Here is a 20983-nt window from a genome sequence, read left to right as displayed (position 1 = left end):
TCTCAAATCTTTTTTTATTATCAATACAATTTATTGTGGTTTCCAGTCAGGTAGTTGACATTCAGAAGGTCAACACCAGAATGTCGACAGGTTCTGAATGTTAACACTCAGAACGTCATCATAGACAATATGTTGATGACCAAAAAGTTGATATGGTTAAAATGTCGACACATTTAGAATGTTGACATTTAACATGTCGATACCAGAATATTGGCATATGGTTTTTTTGTTGATTTTTAGGGTTAGAGTTAAATTAGGTTTAGGGTTAGGGTAAAATTAACATAATTAAAAAAACATATATCGACTTTCTAGTGTTGACATGTTTAATGTCATCAAACTCAGATGTGGGGTTCTCTCCAAGGGAGTAGAGAAAAGGAAGCTGATTCCTTTATGGGGGCACTCTTATATAATTATTTTTTAATTGTTTTTGTACCATAATGTTTAAAACATAACTTAGTAATACTGTTAAAAATAAATTGCAGTAAAGTCCCTTCAATGAAGATAAAATAGATAATTCATGGAGATAAATGTAAAGGTCACCTGTATTTCATCCTATATTTGAGCCATATGAATCATCCGTGGCTCCACTAAAAGAAAAGGTCATATATACTCACAGAAAGCGTATATATTAAATCTTACAATGCATAATTGGACACTCAATGGTGTGTAGTACAATAAGGGTGAAAATAAACAATCAATAATATAATACATTAGGCACAATAAAATTACTCCTCAATCATTGGTCATTGGATAAATCCATTCAGGAGGCTGAACATCAATAAAGCAGACATATTCAGGGTGAATCAGTGGGGAATTATAGATTACTAAGCAATGGCGCCATCTCACAGATTACATGTGAGAAATTCTTAATCCATAAGAGTGTGCTTGGTTCACCAACCCACAAATGGACAAAGATATGACCACAAATAATAATTTCACATCATTGTGTTTTTTCTCACTAATCTGCATTTAAGCATATCATGGTAGATATATATGTGACCAAATATCCCCACAGTGCTACTGTTTCAATTGCAATATTGTACCAATAGCTAATTTGATGAAACACCCTACAAAGAAGCAGTTTCCTTTTGCATATTGATGTGCAAATTTTGTAATTGTTCTGCATTTCCTAAATGTCTGCAATAAAGTAAGATTGTCCTGTACTAAGCTAATGATTTCTGCTTTCCGATCATTTGTCTCTCATACAGTGAATGATGGATGAGAAAATCATAGACAGGTGTTTCAGGAGAAGAAAGATAGAAAAGAGACACCTCTCCTGTCTGTATAAAAAGATAACCTCTAAAGTTCACTGTTACTCAGCATTGCAGGTTAGCTACAGGGGATCAGATGAGAGGGTGTCTGAAATACCTGAGTGTTCAGTAAAAGTGCCCATATGTGCAGTCCTGCCTGCCTGTCTGCGCAGACCAGGTCCTGCAGCTGAATCTGAGGTGCGGTTCACTCGTATCGGGCTTGCTCACACATTAACCATGTGTAATGGTGTCTCCAAGAGTTCTCTTTACAAACGTATTTTAAACCAATCATGTGCTGGAAAAGGTGATTGACATGAACACAGTGCCAATGAGTGTGTGTGGTGGGTTATGTGTCACGTGACTGTCACACGAGCCAATCGATTGTAATTGAAACATCTCTGCCCTGCTGCAACATCGCGTACATAGTAACAGTGATCCTATATAGGATTACACATTCCAGACCCAGTAGTCAGGTGACGAACCACCTGAACGCCCGTCTGAGATTCTGGATAGGAACAGTTCCTTATGATTGGCTAAGTTGACTGTTCTGATTCAGGGGAGCACCATCAACACCTACAATACTATTAGTATCTAACAATTAATTTCACTCTTGTACCCTTGGTTTAATTTGCATATGATTTCAATTCAAAGTTAATTTTCTTCTTTTTTCCTGTGTGGAAGTTTGTGTTTCCCAACCCGTCATGTTTAATGTCATATCACACCCTTTATTGCCAATACCTAACACAACTAGTCCTTACACAGTGACATCGAGTTAGAATCTTACTATCACACATTATTGATACCTGTACTCTGTGGGGTATATTTACTAAAGTGAGAGATTTCAGAATTGGAGATGTTGCCCATAGCAACCAATCAGATTTTGCTTAAAATGTATCTAGGACCCTCTAGAAGATAATAGATAGAATCTGACTGGTTGCTATGGGCAACATCTCCACTTCTAAAAACTCTCACTTTAGAAAATATACCCCACTGTGTCTAATTTGCAAAAACTACCTACAATTTTTATAGTACATTAATAACAAAAAATTCTTCCAACCTTGGGGATTGTGTAGCCTCTGAAGATGGTGGTTTCAGCTGCTGCATGGGGTGCACCCAGAGGTGTGATATCTGCAAATCTCTGTATCTCATGGATGACAGCATCTGTATATGGCATTTTGTCCCGATCCTCTACAGAAGGAGGGCGGTTCTGGCCAATCACCTGGTCAATCTCTTCTCGGACTTTAGCTGTGGAAGATGAATAATTGAGTAGGTTAAGATTACTGTAGTTTCCAGGCTTTCTTTCTTAAAAAATCCAAGTGCTCATTCTTTGTCACTTTTTACCAAATTGAAAATAACAGCACATTTTTGGGACTGTTATTAATTTAGTAAAATGCATCTTACTTGTGCTGTTTGTGGTCAGTCTATAGTAATCCTTCATAAGAGGACATTGTTTTGCTAGCCCATGGGAATTTTGTTTGCTCCCTTTTTCTAGGTGTAGTGTAAACATTATAAACAAAATACATTATTTTTTATTTTGGGGAGGTGGTTTGAAGGTTGAGAGGGTTTCAGCGATATTAAACTTTAGTGAACAAATTTACATTTTATGAAAGTTCCCTTCAACGTACAGTATGCCCATGATTTCACACCTAGGGGTAAATTTACTAACGTGAGAGTTTTTTGAAGTGAGTTTTAAAAGTGATGTTGCCCATAGCAACCAATCAGATTCTACTTACCATTTACCTAGCACCTTCTAGAAGATAATAGCTAGAATCTGATAGGTTGCTATGGGCAACATCACTTTTAAAACTCACTTCTAAAAACTCTCACTTTAGTAAATTTACCCCCTAGTATATTAGAGAAAGAAGAATATTTTTCTCTTGTAAAACCTTCTTCTATCTAAGGACAAAACCGTGAGCACCCCAAGATTTTTCTTAAATGTTCACTCACACGCCTCAGTAAGCACCACTGCTTATTAATAAAAAAAAAGTGTTGTATGTCCTACAGTAATTTGAAAACTAAAGATTAATTCGATTTAAGGGCCTGATTCAGTGGCGATCACAAATGCAACTACGAACACAGATCGAAGGATTGTTAGCCACTGCGCATGTGTATAAGCCGCACTGCAATTACTCACGCACAGAGGAATCCATCGCTGAGTGAGTGACAGACTGTGAGCATTTGGGGGAGTGGTCGGTAAAACGCAAGCGTGCCTGTCCATTTGAACACTGTTTCTTGGGCGTGCATAAATTAGCCACTGCGATGGCATAAGCAGCTTGAGAGCCCATGGCGTGCGAAGAGACTTTCAATGTCTGAGGCAGATCAGAGCTGTTGTGAATGCTGCATGAGTGGTCGATGTGTGTCAATGGTATCAAGGTTTTCACAGAAGAGCGACAGTGGACGGTTATGAGAAAGCAAAAATGGGCTTCTCTATGCTGGCTGAGCTGCGGCGGACATGAGTTTATTTTCGCATCTACATTGTGGGTTGATTTCGTAGCTGAGCTTGCAATTGTGATCCTTACTGAATCAGGCCCTAAATCACTTATTCAACCTTTTACTGGTTAAGGATGAAGCCGATACAATCTTAGGTTTATGCATTTTCCACTTTCAGCACCAGGAAAAATGTTTGAGTGATGTGGAACTGAAGTATCTTTTTAAGAAAAAAGACACTCTTTTATAAATAAATATTCTGTGTTTCTGATTATAGCTACCTAGAATGTCCTGGTACTTGAGCAAAATCGTCAAACTGTGTCTCAAAGTCATGCTTGTTGTTTCTGTCCCAGCAAAGAAAAGGTTCATCACTGTAACAAATAGGTTTTCAAAGTGGAATTCTGTGTTAGGATTTTCTTTTTCCTAGAAAGACAAATGAAGAAGTTAAGAGTCAGAAGCAGCCGCAGTGTCTTTTGTCAGTTGCGTATCTACAACTTTATTCGAATGCTGCTAGAGAGTCCTTCCCTGGTGTGCATCCATGCGCCTAGATGTGCAAGGACTGAGACGCTCACTGTCAGCGTCCATAGGCACCGAAATACCAATTGGTACGTCTTTATTTTATTTTAATACTACATGTTAATAGCAATTATTTTATGCTTTAAAGTTGAAGTGTCTTCACCTTTGACTAAACAGTATTTTTTTATATATTGATTGTATCTTATTAAATTGGAGGACCATTCCTAATTAGATATTTTTCTAAGAACTTGCAAAAACTCTACATTATTTAAGTCCTTATACCTCTCTGTAATGTGACTTTATTCCACTACTACTTAAACCGACGGACATAGTTACTATAAATGAGGCAAATAAGTCCAATTTTGAAGGATTTATTTGGTTCAATTCACTATACGCAACAGTAAACACAATGTTGTTTTTCTGTATCCCTTTCTGAGTAACATGAGGAACACCTACCAGGAGATATGAAAGCCACCAGTGCAATCACCGGCGGGTAATGGTGCAATATTACTCAAAGCTCAATTGCATTCAAGAATCGGTGAGCATATATTTTGTGTCTGTTTTTGGACTCACAAACTGTACACTATATTTCTTTTCCTCTTTTTTGTGGTAAAATAACTCACATATCTTGATACTAAAGGTTGGAGAAGTGCTGGAACCCCTCCACTCCCCTAAATTGATCCTAGTAGATCAATGTGGCTAGATTTTAGTAAAGAAAACTAAATACCCGAGTGCTACCATTACTTTTTGACTGAATTTAATATGATTGAGTCTGTCTTACGTGCCTCTTCCATCTTTATAAGGAAGCAGTCTATAAAATCCCTGGGGAAGGTCTTGTCCAACGTCTTCTGATGTTCATTCACTTTGTCCATCACAAACGCTTTTATAGCGCAAACAATTCTCGGTACTTTCTGATGTGGTCCAGGGAGATGATGGAGAAGTTTTGCAAAAGAGTTGAACAGCTGGAATGGGAATAAAAAAAATAAATATATATATATATTTTTTTCAAGTTATATGCTATAAAAATGGACGAAGTCTTGAAGCTTCTCTGCAGTTTAGTGTGGATTCCCATGGAACTCCATTGCACAGTATTTTATTGAGTGTTAACCTTTTTAGACATTGCAGGCAATGGGCCCGATTCAGATCTGTATGCAAAGCCAATGGTTTACTTACAACTTTGATGTTTGTTGATCTGCGCCTCTGCAGATCCATGTCTGCGATGATGGTGGAAGACCCCTGGTAAGCCACAGCATGATTGACATCCTGCTGCAGACTGGGGGCAGGAAAGGGACGGTGACATGAAGCTTCCCAGAAAACCTGAGAGTTACTCAGATGTCTGATGGACACTATGTTGATCCTACGGCTGTGTCTGCCGATACAGCATTGGATCAGAGAAGCCGGCAATGGGCACCTTATTACTCCTGCAGCTTTTGCATTTCATAGTACAGCCACTGTGCACAAAGGAGGTGATTCAGAAGACCACGCCGATTTTCGATAGTTGGGAACATGCGGATGCGCAGGACCAGTTCCGCACATGTGCAGAATGAGTTCTGGGTGATCAGACGCAAAGTGGCAGTAGACTGTCAGTGATTGAGGACTGGTATGGGGCGGCAACAACCTCCATTTCTCTAAATGGAAATGTGTTGCCACCATTGGGGGGGGGAGGCCAGGACCTCTGTTGGCTGATGGAGATTTCCTGGCTGATTTCCCCCATCTGCGATGGCCGGCTTGCATGACCCCATGGTCACTCAACTGGCAGAGGATCACGCAGACAATCCTATGCTGCATCCATGTATACAGCTTGGATCATTGATGCATGCTGGAGACGTGACGCCTCCTGCTGCTTAACATAATAGCAAGTATGGAATTGCAAAGCTGTTTGTGTGTGGCTTTGTAAAAGCAGCAGCTGTGCTATAGTGTACAACTCTGAATCCGGACCAATATCAGTATTATGTAAAGGTCCATTTACTTCCATCAACATTTAATCACATACAACAGTTTTGTCCAGTGGAGGCTCCAGAGGTGGGGCTGCAGCCGAGTTAAAAATTCAAACCTAGTTAAATGATCTTATTTTATTAAAATGATATGTCATATATTCCATAATTATCCTCAGGAAAGTAGAAATAAGAGAATACAAATGGATGTGCTTACCTGCCCGGTGGATGAGTTCATTATTCTGAGGGATTCTCTCATCATTGCAAGAAGACCAAGAAACCTCTCATCATCATATTTAAAACGCTCTCCAAAGACAATTGAACAGATCACGTTGGAGACAGCCAAAGTTATAAGGTAAGTGGGGTCAAAAGGGGTACCTAGGAAGTGGTTGCAAGGTCATTCTAAAGTAATGTATAGTAATTACAACTGCAAGGAGTTCAAATAAAAGATTTATATGAAAACAGTTAAATAAAAAGACAGTTTCCAAAGATCCCAAAAAAAGCAATCGTACCCAAGGTGCGGTGAGAAAATCATCATGTGATTGGGCATTGATTGGAAAGCAATGTATAAACGCTGATACTTATGTGCTCCCGATTCACAAAAACAGCTCACATATAATTATGGACAAAATGCACAATTGCTCAAATAACAGTTTTTAAACTTAATAAAAAAAAAGACCTGTGGTCATCACACAGTAGAGTCTATTCATGAGATTTAAGCTTATATATTTTTCTGTTAGTGTTCTTCACAAATATTTGGATACATTTTGACAGATCTCTAAGTAAGCAATCTTAAGCTGTATTAGAATCCACTAAGCACAGCCAGCAGATGATGATGATGAAGATTTCCTACACGACGTGTCCATCGACGGCGACTCCCTGACACATCATGTCACCACATACAGGGGCGCAGAGAGGGGGAAGAGCGGGTACAGATTACCCGGGCCCGGGCTTCCTGAGCGGCCCGGCGGAGGCCCGGGTCTGGCGTCGCCCCCCCCCCCTCCCTCACAGCAGCCCAGCACACAGCGTGTGCTGAGCTGCAGTGGGAAACTGCTCGTGGCTACTGAGGAGCAGCCACAGCAGTCTCCTATGCCTGTGGGGGGGAGTGATCACCCTGATCGCGCCCCCCCCTGCCTTTGAGCCGGGCTGAGGGGGCTCAGAATGCCCCCCCACCTCCCCACCTTCCGGGAAGGGGCGTGGCCACGCCTCCCACAATTAGGCCTCGCCCCCTGTTACCCGTGCACTAGTGGCCTATCTATAATGGGTGTAGGTTGTGAAGTTCACACAAGCACCTGAGACCAGGGGGCCCACACCGCACACTCTGCACCCATTTCTTTAATACTTACCTCTCCAGAGTCTCACATCAGTGGCAGCAGCACTGCATATATCACCGGGAAAGATTCCCGCCATTTTGTGCATGTGCTGTAGGATAGTCAACTTAAAAGGCTGCCATGCCATTGTCCCGGAAACCTGTGATTGCACAGTAGATCTTGGCACAGCACTAGAGTCTACAAGTGTTCCTAGTGCTCAGAGTCTACTACTCTCAATGTGCATCCGAGATGACAGGAGTGGACCTCGGCCCAGAATGACATTGCACACATGTCCTCCTCTCTTAAGATGCCCATGCAGTGCACATAGTGGCTGATTCTAAGTTGAATTAGTGGCTAATTCTAAGTAGTATTAGAGTTCATGCCCAGAATGTGTATTTTATCCCTACTGCGCATGCATCTTTGTCTGAGGTTTTGCTTTGCGCATGTCTCACATTAGCAGTCCAAAGTCATACATATCTCCATCCATGAGCATTAGCAAGCATTAACAGGTTATCATGAAATTGGGCGGGGAGTACTGAGTCACATGGTATACTGCAGCTCATACATAGCTCATTCCATAGTAATCTCATTGGAGTGTCATGTGCACTTTCCAATGCATATTTTAAAATATTGCGCCTTTGTAGTGGTCGCACAGTAATTTGGCTGCTTTTTAGATGGATCATTTACACCAAGCAAAAGGCTGGGGTAGATTCACAGAATGATATTGAAATGCCGGCGGGTGTTTTGCCAATCCCTGACAGCGTGAGCCCGACAGCAGCAAATCCTGAACGCAGCAGGTAAGTGATCTATACCTTCCCTCTCCCCCCCTAACTCTAAACCTCCCTTACAGGTGCCTAACCCTAAACTCCCAGGGTGGTGCCTAACACTCCCCTTTTCTTGGGGGCGCCTAACCCTAACCTCCCCTTACCGCTCCCTAAGCCTAACCCACCTGGGGGGTGCCTAACCCTAACCTCTCCCTGGGGGTGCCTAACCCTAACCCTCCCCCTTATGGGTACATAACCCTAACCTCCCCCCCAAAAAAACCTAATGCTAACCCCTCTAATTGCTCTAAACCTAACCCTATCCCCCCGGCTAAAAGTACGGGCACCCTGGACACCTCGTTTGGGCATGCGTCATCCTGGATTCCGGTTTCGGGATTATGATAGACATCGGTTATTCGACGTCTATTATAAATCCTTTGCCGGCATTCTGCAGTCGGGATTGTGAACGGTGGCCTTGCGGTTGCCGATCACATAACTACATCCCAGATTCACATAATAATGATGATGTCTGTGTACACAGATACTAGCATAGTGGGCGCGATAGGCTTACAAACTTCACACACACCAAGGTCGATCGTCATGTTTAAATAGTGTAGTAAATACAAAAATAAATCTGCACGGAATATCAGTTGTGGATACATCTGACTTAAAATCAACTCCATTGTCAGCAAAGTGTTGGCTTAACCTCATTTATGTCTTAAAATAATTATGGGTGGGAGAGGACTTTCATTACTATGTGTCAGTTTCTGCTGTACACATTTATTTGTGTGCATGTATGTCCCTTAGACCATATTTAAACTAGGGATGTGCAGGCTCGGAATAGTTTGGATTTTTTAGCCAAATTTGGATTTTTCCCACCAAAAATCAGGTCTCAGAAAGAGACAAAATGCCATATTTCAAGGACAAGCATCATCTTTCATGGACCCTAACCCTCCCCCCCTAGCCTAAACCTAACCTCCCGGGGGGTGCCTAACCCTAATTCCCCCCCGGGAGCCCTAAACCGAACCCTCCTCCCCCCCCAGCGGCTTTCCACGCCCGGCGCCCAGTATCCCTTTGATCGGGATGCTGGACAGCGGTCTCCAGGCGTCGGTAAAATGACAGGCATCTAGATTTAGACGCCTGTCATTTAACCCTCGCCAGGATAAAACAGTCGGGAAGCCGGCTGTCGGGATTAGGTCCGCCGGCTTTCCTACTGCATACCTGTGTGTATATGTAATCAGTGTGTTTTGAGTTAAATGGGAATTCACACCAAGGGCTCTATTTATTAACATTATTTTTGCTAAAATAAAGTGAAAAAGGGTGTTTTCACACCCTTTTCACATTATTTATTATTCACGTAAAATTCTACTCAAAGTATCACTTATTTTTAGTAAGCAGATCGCATTTCCCATAATTGTAATGGGAAATGTGATCCGACCAAAGTTACTAAAAATAAATTGTAAAAAAATACCGGGGAAAGCTCTGTGATAATAACGCCACCTGGAGGTGGCGTTATCCTGGGTCTGCCCCAGTTACCGGACTCCTACCCTGCTCTAAAAGGCAGAGCAGAGCCCGGAGCCGGTCCCAGTGATCAGCTGTGTGGTCTAAACAGACCGCAAGCTGATCACTGCAAAAAAAAAATTCACTTACCTGACTCCAGGGACCGGTGGTCGGGGCTCCGGTGATGACTCCCCTCTGGTCAGCTGGTCTCCCATGCTGCACTGTGGCCCGGTCATCAGGTGATCGGGTCCCAGTGCAGTATGGGATATCAGCTGACCTGAGGCCTGGAAGACATCACCGGAGCACCGATGACTGCAGGTGCTATTAAGGGAGGGGGGGCCGCGCGGGGGGGCGCTTTCATGGGGGGCGGGGCTTAGTGTCAGGGGCAGGGCTTAGCGCCGGGGGTAGCAGCGGTGGCCGGTCAGTGCATGCGCGGGGCACTAGTCACGGTATTTTTTTTGCGAATATACTGTGACTAGTGTGCCTCCTAGGACTTTTATTCTGACTACTGGCATTTTGATGTCAATCTTATAATCTGTCTATATTTTAGCTGTCAAGATTATTGCATTGGCAGCACGGCATGGGTGAAGATCCTGATCGTTCTTTTGTGGTAAGTATCGCTAACCTAATTCCCTACCTAACCCTCCTTTAGGGCTGCCTAATCCTAACCTCCCACCTAAGTGCCTAAACCTAACCCCCCCTTCCCCGCAGCCTAACTCTAAGTCTCCCTGGGGGGGTGCCTAACCCTAACCTCCCCCCCGGGGTGCCTAACCCTAACCCCCCCCCTTCCCCAGCCTAACCCTCCCGGGAGCCCCTAACCTAACCGTACCCCCCCACGGCTGACCGCGACCGGCACCCGGCTTACCTTCGATCGGTCTGCCGGGTGTAGGCTCCCGGCGTAGGTCTAATGACAGGCATCGGGATTTCGATGCCTGTCATTAGTACCTTGCCGGGATTAGACGGGAAGCCGGCGGTCAGGATTTCGTCCGTCTGCTTCCCATCTCAACCTGTCTATATATTAAATGTCTAAATTATGTCCATGTCTATATTTTATACCTGTCAACATTTATATTATAAATATTGATTGTTGCTACATTTTGGATGTATTGTAACTGCCATTATTATGTTGTGTATGTTTTCAATGTCTAAATTTTCACTGTCTAAGTAATATACCCAACCGCATTCAGATATGCCTAGATAGATCCATGCCTGTAGCAAAGCAAATTGCGCCAACTTAGGGTTAGGCACCCCTCTGGGAGGGTTAGGGTTAGGCTAGGGGAAGGGGGGGATAGGGTCATGCACCAACGTGGGGGAGGTTAGGGTTAGGCACCCCCCAGGAGAGTTAGGCTTAGGGTGCAGGGAGGGGGGTTAGGTTTAGGCACCCCTGGGGGGAGCTTCGGATTAGGCACCACTAAGGGAGAGTTAGAATTAGGAGGGGAGAGGGGACATTTAGGGTTCTTACTTACCCTAGTTGGGATCTCCATATGCCGACCTTCCGGCGTCGGTATTTCATCTGCCGGGGATATGGTCCGGCGGTATTACATAAGGTTTCCTTTGTAATGTAGTATGCATTAAATGCACACAAAGACACAGTTACACAATTAAGATATTTCTACACATTTATAAACCTGGATAACAATGCTGTTTAAGTATTTATATTGCTCTGATTTTTGATCATACAGTATGTTTTCTACTTTCTGCTATCTCTACTTTTATAAAATGGCCCTAATATAAAAATACATATTTTTTTCTTAAACTAACCAACTTTTTTTCTAAACTCATCTCCAAGACACTGAGACTCCTCCTGGACTCGCTCCTCAATACTCCTCTTCCCCATTCCAAAATTCCTGAGGGTGGTGATGGAGAAGCGACGGAGCTGTTTCCATCGCTCCCCGTTACTTAAAAAGATTCCTATAAACAGAGAGAAAGATCATGACATTACTTTTAATGAAATCCATCCTTGTGCTGTTGCTGGGTATTAGGAGGATGTGTTACCTACCATAATCCTTAAACAGAAATTCCACTGCAGGAACTTTGCCTCTGTTGCTGAAAACATTAGCTTTGTCTACTAAAGCCTCATTCACTGTATCGTATCCATGTAGGACAACCACGGTCCTGGTCCCCAGGTGCACAGTAAATACATCTCCGTAAATCTCTGCGAACTATGGCAAAATAACAAACCAATGTAATGGTGATTACAGAAACATTTAACTCACCTGCTCATGAACTAAGCAATACTGTATCTCAGATCATCATTATTACACCTTTTTCCATTGATGCGATATAAATATATATATGTTGAGTCACCCATATCCAAATATTCAGAAATGGAGAAAATTCCGAAATACGGAAATTACCTTCAGGTTATGTGTATAAGGTGTATATGAAACATAAATGAATTTCATTTCTGTACCCAAACTTTGTTTGAGCCACAATATTATTGAAAATATTGTATAAAATTACCTGCAAGCTGTGTGTATAAGGTGCATATAACACATAAATGAATTCTATGTGTATATTGGGGTCCTATTCCCAAGATATTTCATTATTAAAAGCAAATATTCCAAAATACGGAATATTCCGTTATCCAAAATACCCCCGGTCCCAAGCATTTTGGATATGGGAGACTCAACCTGTAGTAGCAGCATCAAAAGTTATCAAGCAAGGGTAAACTTAAGGAAACCAGCACACCACCATTTTTTGAAGGAAAAAAAAAAACATATTTTGAATATAGTAGGAAATAAGACATCAACATATAAAAGTCATCATATAGAAGGGATAATTGTACTCATCCATGCGCTGTGGAGGAGAATTAACAGCAAATAGAGGCAGTATATGGCCCTTCCGACATCCAGTTTCGGCTAACACATAACCATTTTCAAGGGTTATTATGGGTGAAGCATGGTGGTGGCAGCATCATGCTGTGGGGATGTTTTTCAGCGACAGGAACTGGGAGACTAGTCAGGATAGAGGAAAACAATGAATGCAGCAATGTACAGAGACATCCTGGATTAAAAAAACCTGCTCCAGAGCGCTCTTGACCTCAGACTGGGGCGACTGTTCATTTTTCAGCAGGACAACGACCCTAAGCACACAGCCAAGATATCAAAGGAGTGGCTTCAGGACAACTCTGTGAATGTCCTTAAGTGGCCCAGCCAGAGCCCAGACTTCAATCCAATTGAACATCTCTGGAGAGATCTGAAAATGGCTGTGCACCGACGCTTCCCATCCAACCTGATGGAGCTTGATAGGTGCTGCAAAGAGGAATGGGCGAAACTGCCCAAAGATAGGTGTGCCAAGCTTGTGGCATCATATGCAAAAAGACTTGAGGCTGTAATTGCTGCCAAAGGTACATCAACAAAGTATTGAGAAAGGTTGTGAATACTTATGTACATGTGATTTTTTTTTATTTTATTTTTTATTAAATTTGCAAAAATCTCAAAAAAACTTTTTACACATTTTTATGGGGTATTGTGTGTAGAATTTTGAGGACAAAAATTAATTTATTCCATTTTGGAATAAGGCTGTAACATAACAGTAAGGTGAGAGAGAGTCAAAAATAGAAAAAAAGAGTGAAAATGGCATTATGAGGAAATTTATTAATCTGTTTTCGCAGTTTTAAGGGCAGAATTAAATATTCCTTAGATGTATCAAATAGGAAAGCAAAATATATTGTACATGTGCAGCAAGCTACAATTGTTAGATCGTTTACTGTGATTATTATGTTTAGTTCCAGTTTTGAGTCACATGTCCATGTCATCAATTACCTCAATACCATATCTCTTTAACCATAATAAATTTAGAATTTATATGAACTGGTTTGTAAAACAGTATTATTCTCACCTTTAATAATGACTGAGGTAACTCTTTCACGTTCACCTGTAGGATGTTTCCCAGGAGAGGAAGTGGAGTAGGTCCAGGAGGCATGTCCTTCCACTTATTGTGTCTAATGGCCATGATGAGGAACATGAGGCAAGTGACACAGAGAACGAGGATAAGCGTTCCAGCTCCACTGAAATCCATGGTCACAGGTGGGTGTCTCTGAGTAATGCTACAATACAGTTATAAAACAAGCAGGGAACATTCACTTTAGACTCTGCAGCTTCAGGCTACTCATGAGTAATCACAAAATACACCAGTAATCCTAGTCCAGCATGAACAGCCTTATTTCATGGACAATGTTTATATTTTCTAATAAACTTTACACTTTTATCCCATGATTGTTTTAAAAAGTGTACTTGTACAATCGGCAGAGACTATGGACTCTACTTATCATTATTTTTACTAAAATAAAGTGAAAAAGGGTGTTTTCACACATTTTAGTTTCACCTAAAGTTAATAAAGGGCAATTGGAGTATAATTCGTAAAATTCTACTCCAACCCCTAATTATCACTTATTTTTAGTAATCAGATCGCATTTCCCATCATTGTAATGGGAAATGTGATCTGCCTGATAGTTACTAAAAATAAATTCTGAAATAAATAATAGGGGAAGCCCTGCGATAATAACACCACCTGGAGGTGGCATTATCCAGGGTCTCCCCCGGTTACCAGACTCCTGCTCCGCTCTAACAGGCAGATCAGAGCCCAGAGCCGACCCCAGTGATCAGCTGTGTGGTCTACATGCTGATACACTGCAAAAAATAAAAAATAAATAGTAAAAAAAAAATTACTTACCTGAGTCCAGGGACCGGAGATCGGTGCTCTGGTGATCTCCTCCCTCTGGTCAGCTGGTCTCCCATCCTGCACTGGGACCCGGTCATCAGGTGACCGGGTCCCAGTGCAGGATGGGGGATCAGCTGACTGGAGCCATGGAGGACATCACCAAAGCCCGATCACCGGAGATAAGTGCAATTTAGTGAGGGATGGTCATGTGGGAAGGGTCGCAATCATGGAGGGCTGGGCTTAGTGGCAGGGGGGGCTTAGCGGCTGCAAGTCGGTGCATGCGCGGGCACTTGTCACAGTATTGTTAGCAAAAATACCATGATAAGTGATGTGGTGGGGATTCGCAGGGATAGAGCTTTATCGCGAACGCTGTCCCTTCAAGCAATTTTTAGGTAATCCCTGTGATATTGGCTGAATTCGCAATGCGAATTCATTTGGTAATATCACACTACAATCTGCATTCAAAATGCGGATTGTAGTATATAGAGCCCTATGTGTTTACAAACATAATCACTGCAACAAGAGTTTTCAGATGGTGTGGAAAACAGTATCTAAGAGCTGCTATAGATGCCATTGAAATAAATGGCTCAGTGAAATACAGCAGTAGTGATATGGGGACTTATTCAGAAGTAAATACAAAGTCAGTGTGTGCATGGTTGAGCAACTATTTGCTACTGTGCATGCGTGAAAAGTCCTGGAGACCCCCTATGGCACATGCACACTAATGAATGTTATTATCACCACTGTGATTACGCAAACAGCATGAATTAATGTCCTGCTCCAAATCAGGTCCATAATCAGTGGCAGAACTACCGATGATGCAGCCAGTGCAATGACCGGTAGAACTGCTTATCCGGGGACAGGAATTCAACATCGGAAAATGCAGACCCTGGCCACACCTACAAAAGGGGGGTGACACGTCCCCATTTTGTAGAATGGTCCCAGTCACCGCTCCTCAAACACTACAGCACGTTAATCATGGCGCAACTTGGGGGAACTGTGCGCAATCGCGCAGTACAGATCAATCTCAAGCACAGGTCTCTCACAATCAGGGGCGCCGGGAGGGGGAGGGAGCGGGTACAAATTACCCGGGCCAGAGTTTGCTGGAGGGGCCCGGGTCCAACACCACTCTCCCCCTCTTACATCACAGAAGCCCAGCACATGCTGCTGTGTGCTGGGCTGCACTGGGAGACTGCTCGTGGCTGTTGAGAAGCAGCCACAGCAGTCTACTATGCCTGTGGGGGGAGCGATCAAGCTGATCGCGCCCCCCACTGGTTATGCGCCGGGCTGAGGGGGCTCACTGCGCCCCCCTCGCCAGCGCGCAGCACCACTTCACTCGCGGCGCTGCAAAACTGTTTTTTTTATTTTATTTTACCTAAGGAGGTGTGGCCATGCCTCCCGCAATTAGGCCACTCCCTCATTTACAGGGGCCCTGTACGGCTCTTGACGGGCCTGCTCACAATTACTGTTCTGCTCAAACCATTGGTTTTGCATACAGCACTGTATCAGGCCCTTAGAAGCTAGAAGTATAATGTAGTGTTTCTGGAGAGCTGGTATCTTAGCAAAAGTAGGACTGGTATGTTACTAAGCTCAGTAGTCTTCTAGCCCTAAAAGCCACTGAAAACATTTGATTAACAAATTGAACCAATTATTATATACTGTGGATGGGATGTACTATCGCATTATAGATTAGATACATACTGTCACTTCAGAGGCGTAAGTTCATCCCAGACGCCCGGAGGCAAGTTATAATTTGGTGCCCCTCGTCACAGCCGCTGACACTGTAATGTAGCAATTTACATGCAGACAGGTTATAGTTAGACAAAGCAGCTGATGGTCTGACACAGAGCTCTCCACTAGTGTAAGGTGGCTTCTCAGGTGCTGGGAAGGGGTGCCATGTATTGGGCGGCTGTGATGGTACACTCCGGGTACATAGTTACAGCCCTAAGTGAGGTGAATATGTTGTGGACAATGGAGGAGGTGCCCCTTCAGTGCTGGAGCCCGGCGGCAGGCGCCTCCATTGTCTCCCATAGTTCTGCCTCTGTGTCACTTATCGGGTACATACTGGCATTAAGAATACCAGTATGTACTGTACCTACTTCGAAAAGAGCCATTCTTTGCAAAGAGGAGACTTCCGGCTTTATGACCCAGAAGTACCTCTAGAACCAATTTGATCCCTCTTTAGCACAATGCGAAAATGACCTATAGAGTTCTATTGGGAAACACCATCTAGAGATGGCATTGCTAACCAGATCTAAGTTCCAGAAAGTAACGAATTCCGGAGCTTGTTACATATTACATATAAGATGTGCACAGACCCCGTGTTTTGGTTTTGGCAAAACCACCCTTAAGTGTTTTGGTTTGGATTTGGTTTTGGTTTTGGATTTCTTTAAAATAAATAAAAACTATAAAATCACATAATTTGGACCTGTTTAAATGCAATCCAAAGCCGAGATTCGGTTTTTAAATCAGATTTCTGAATTTACATATTTATTAAATGAATACGTAATTAAAAAGTTACACATATAACAATACACTTAGCAACACTATATCCTAACTTCATGTGAGTTAAGCATTTAAAAATATATCTGTATTATAATGCAGTTGTATTATGGCACATCCACCTCCATTTATAGCTGCTCACAAAAAAACATTGATTAGCAATTCACATGCAGTAAGAGCTTAATCCTTAGAATATGTAGAGGAATAAAAATGCCTTTAATTACAAATGATCTCATGATTTAAGAGCACTTTTTGGAGGGCTTGAAATATCTTCTGTTGTTATAATGTTTATCCAGCCCTTGAGAAAGTAATTAGAGCTCTTAAAAAATGGTCCAATTTAGCAGGCTGAGAGAGCGATTTTAATGTACTGAAACAACGATTACCACACTCCTTTGGATTACCTTTCCACGGGTCCTCTTTAAGTAGGGGCACTTTCTCTCCCTTACTCAGATGCCAGCTCTGTGAAAGATGAAGGATGACCGGTCACAGGATCTGTCTTACTGCGGATGCTAATTTGAAGCTCAGTGTTCCTTACACTGAGAATCTGACAGGTGCCATGTGTAGTATATGGAGTCCGGTGGCCACACGTCTCTCCCGTCTCTCTTTGGTTGGAAACACTACTGTATGAAGAAGGGACGTGTTTTCCAGGAGTCACTGGTAGCCTAGGGATATAATCAGCAAGTCCCAGTCAGCCTTGGAAACATAGTCAGCAAATATCCGCCGATGGTTCTGTATATTTAACAGGGGAGAAAATGATTCTATAGAAACAGGGGAGAAAGTGATTCTATAGAAACAGGGGAGAAAGTGATTCTTCGCATTGGAGTGATCTATAGACCACCAGGTCAGGAAGGGGAACTGGACAATAAGCTATTGCAGGACATCACTAAAATGGCATTAAAAGGAGAGGTTATAATCATGGGAGATTTTAATCTACCCGATATAAACTGATCTGTGGCAAGTTCCACTAGAAATAGGGACATCCCAAATTCATTGCACGGAGCCTCCTTCCAGAAATTGGTGAGGGAGCCCACTCGGAAAGACGCAATATTAGACTTAATACTTACATATGGAGACAGAATATCTGATGTAAAAGTGGGTGAAAACCTGGGATCCAGTGATCATCAAGCAGTATGGTTCAAAATAAAGACAGATACTGACTCACCCCATACAAAACAAAGGTGTTAGATTTTAGGAAGGCTGATTGTGCAGGGATGGGAAGATGTGTAAGCAAATCTTTGGCAGAGTAATGGAACGTGAAAGAAGTGCAGGAGAGGTGGGAAAATATCAAAAGTGCAATATTAAAGGCAACAGACCTTTGTATCAAAAGGGTTAGGAAAACCACAAGGAGAATGGCACAGTCAGTGGGTAAAGGGGGCAAAGCTTTTTTTTAAGTATATAAGCGAAAGGAGAAAAACAAATGGGAATAAAAATACTAAAGACAGAAAGGAGTCTTGTTGATGGAGACAATGTAATAGCTGATCATCTTAATAATGATTTTTGTTCAGTATTCACAACTGAGAGAATGGGCAAGGGGCCACAGTCAAGTTGCAGGTGTGATCAGAAAAATGAGGTAGGAACAAGCACATTTACAGAGGAGATCCTAACAGAACTCTCAAAACTGAAAGTGGATAAATCAATGGGGCCTGATGGGATACATCCAAGGATACTAAATGAGCTTTGGGAAGCTCCATACCTGCCCTATATGAACTTGCCTGAAAAACTTAGAAATAAGATAAGCATTTGGCACTTTACCGTTTTTTGCACATCTTGCACTTGAAATGTTTAATATGTTTACTATGAGATTTCTCTTTTAAATATCTGAATTCTTGATACATGTATGTTTTTATGTCTTCTCCATTTTAATTGTAAACTTTTTTTTAGCTTAAATACATTTTTGTACATTTTTTGTGTACATATAAGGTACCTGTCCTTTCAATTTTAAACTAAGGTTCATGTTCAGTACATACATGGAGGTGTAGGTTTCACAGCATTAATTTGCACAATTGCACTGACACTTTATCAATATTTTTGAAGGTGAAATATATTCACGGTTGTATATCATATAATTTATTAATTGCACAGATAATATTTTCAAAAAATTTTTGCTTAGACACTGTTTTTACTTATTTATTGATTGCATTGTTATATATATATATACACACACACACACATCTAAACACCTATTAATTATAATATTTACATTTTAGCACTGCTGTCGCTGTATACCAAGTCAACTTTTAAACACACATATATATATATATATATATATATATATATATATATATATATATATATATATTAGGGGTGAGCGGGTTCGGGTTTCTGAAATCCGAACCCCCCGAGCCCCCCCGATCCGAGGCCGATCTGACTCAGGCTCGACTTTTCCCGCCTGACTCGGATCTGAAATCGAGGCAAAACGTCATCATCCCGCCTTCTGGGTCTCGCGGGTTTTGGATTCTATATAAGGTACCCGCGTCGGCGCCATTTTCTCAGTCGGCTGTGGACAGTGAAGAGGGAGGGTGGGAGTTAGGGCTGGCTGTGTAGTGTAGTGTAGTGCAGTGTAGTGTTGTGCTGTGCTGCTGTTGTCCATTGGAGGAGTGGACACTCCTCCAAAGTCCATAGGGGCTGGCTGTGTTGTGCTGTGCTGCTGTTGTTCATAGGGCCTGTGTCCACTCCTCCAAAGTCCATAGGGGCTGGCTGTGTTGTGCTGTGCTGCTGTTGTTCATAGGGCCTGTGTCCACTCCTCCAAAGTCCATAGGGGCTGGCTGTGTTGTGCTGTGCTGCTGTTGTCCATAGGGGCTGTGTCCACTCCTCCAAAGTCCATAGGGGCTGGCTGGACTGTGTTGTGCAGTCAGTTGTCCATAGGGGCAGTGCCCACTCCAAAGTCCTGTGTAGTGTCCCAGTTATAAAGGGGTGCTGTAGTGTTGTCCAGGGGGTGCTCTGTCCATCAGGGGTGCTCCCCCCAAGTACAAAAAAAATAATATTTTTTCTGTGCTTGTGAATTGTCTGCGCAGTAGCCGCACGTGCATCAACAAAGTAGCGCCAAGCGTGCGCCTGTGTCATAAGTAAACGGCCCGCTGGCTTGACCGTTAAAGGGTGCTGTAAACCCCAAAGTGCACTCCAAACAAAATAAAAAATATTTTCTGTGTTTGTGAATTGTGTGCACTGTGGCTGCACGTGCATCAACAAAGGAGCAGCGCCAAGCGTGCGCCTGTGTCCCATAAGTAAAAGGCCGGCTGGCTTGTCCGTTAAAGGGTGCTGTAACCCCCAAAGTACACTCCAAACAAAATAAAAAAAATATTTTCTGTGTTTGTGAATTGTGTGCACTGTGGCTGCAAGTGCATCAACAAAGGAGCAGCGCCAAGCGTGCGCCTGTGTCCCATAAGTAAAAGGCCGGCTGGCTTGTCCGTTAAAGGGTGCTGTAACCCCCAAAGTACACTCCAAACAAAAAAAATATATATTTTGTGTGTTTCTGAATTGAGTGCACTGTGGCTGCACGTGCATCAACAAAGGAGCAGCGCCAAGCATGCGCCTGTGTCCCATAAGTAAAAGGCCGGCTGGCTTGTCCGTTAAAGGGTGCTGTAACCCCCAAAGTACACTCCAAACAAAATAAAAAAAATATTTTCTGTGTTTGTGAATTGTGTGCACTGTGGCTGCACGTGCATCAACAAAGGAGCAGCGCCATGCATGCGTCTGTCTGTTAAATCATGGTGTAACCCCCAAAGTGCGCTCCACAAAGAATAAAAAATTCTTCTTTTTTTTTCTGTCTTTGTGAATTGTGTGGTCTGTAGCTGCACGTGCATCAACAAAGGAGCAGCGCCAAGCGTGCGCCTGTGTCCCATAAGTAAAGAGCCGGCTGGCTCATTTCTTAAAGGGTGGTGTAACCCACAATGTGCACTAGTCTCCAACAAAAATAAAAAATTATTTTCTGTGTTTGTGTGCGCCTTAGCCGCACGTATATATCAATATAACATAAATGGAGGACCAAACTTTCTCCGATAAAAATAAAATAGGGAAAGATCAAGAACCACTTCCTCATAGTGCTGAAGCTGCTGCCACTAGTCATGACATAGACGATAACATGCCATCAACGTCGTCTGCCAAGGCCGATGCCCAAT

General features: G+C 42.6%; 1 protein-coding gene across 1 annotated transcript in view; it reads right to left on the bottom strand.

Moving 5' to 3' along the window:
• The window catches only part of LOC148502859 (cytochrome P450 2A4-like), a 34372-nt gene that overhangs the window by 9832 nt on the left and 3557 nt on the right, over positions 1 to 20983 (bottom strand). The window contains exons 2-9 of the mRNA XM_088449282.1: positions 17267 to 17527; positions 13542 to 13749; positions 11698 to 11860; positions 11460 to 11609; positions 6345 to 6505; positions 4979 to 5155; positions 3959 to 4100; positions 2308 to 2495 (exon numbers count right to left, since the gene is read on the bottom strand). Of these exons, the coding sequence (XP_088305408.1) occupies positions 2308 to 2495; positions 3959 to 4100; positions 4979 to 5155; positions 6345 to 6505; positions 11460 to 11609; positions 11698 to 11860; positions 13542 to 13721 (1161 nt within the window). The 5' untranslated portion in view covers positions 13722 to 13749; positions 17267 to 17527. The remainder of the gene's footprint in view (positions 1 to 2307; positions 2496 to 3958; positions 4101 to 4978; positions 5156 to 6344; positions 6506 to 11459; positions 11610 to 11697; positions 11861 to 13541; positions 13750 to 17266; positions 17528 to 20983) is intronic.

This window comes from Taudactylus pleione, unplaced genomic scaffold, assembly GCF_031769625.1.
Source record: "Taudactylus pleione unplaced genomic scaffold, aTauple2 ptg000481l, whole genome shotgun sequence".
Classification (NCBI taxonomy): Eukaryota; Metazoa; Chordata; class Amphibia; order Anura; family Myobatrachidae; genus Taudactylus; species Taudactylus pleione.
The sequence above is the reverse complement of the archived record's forward strand: the minus strand, read 5'-3'. Positions and strand labels throughout refer to the sequence as shown.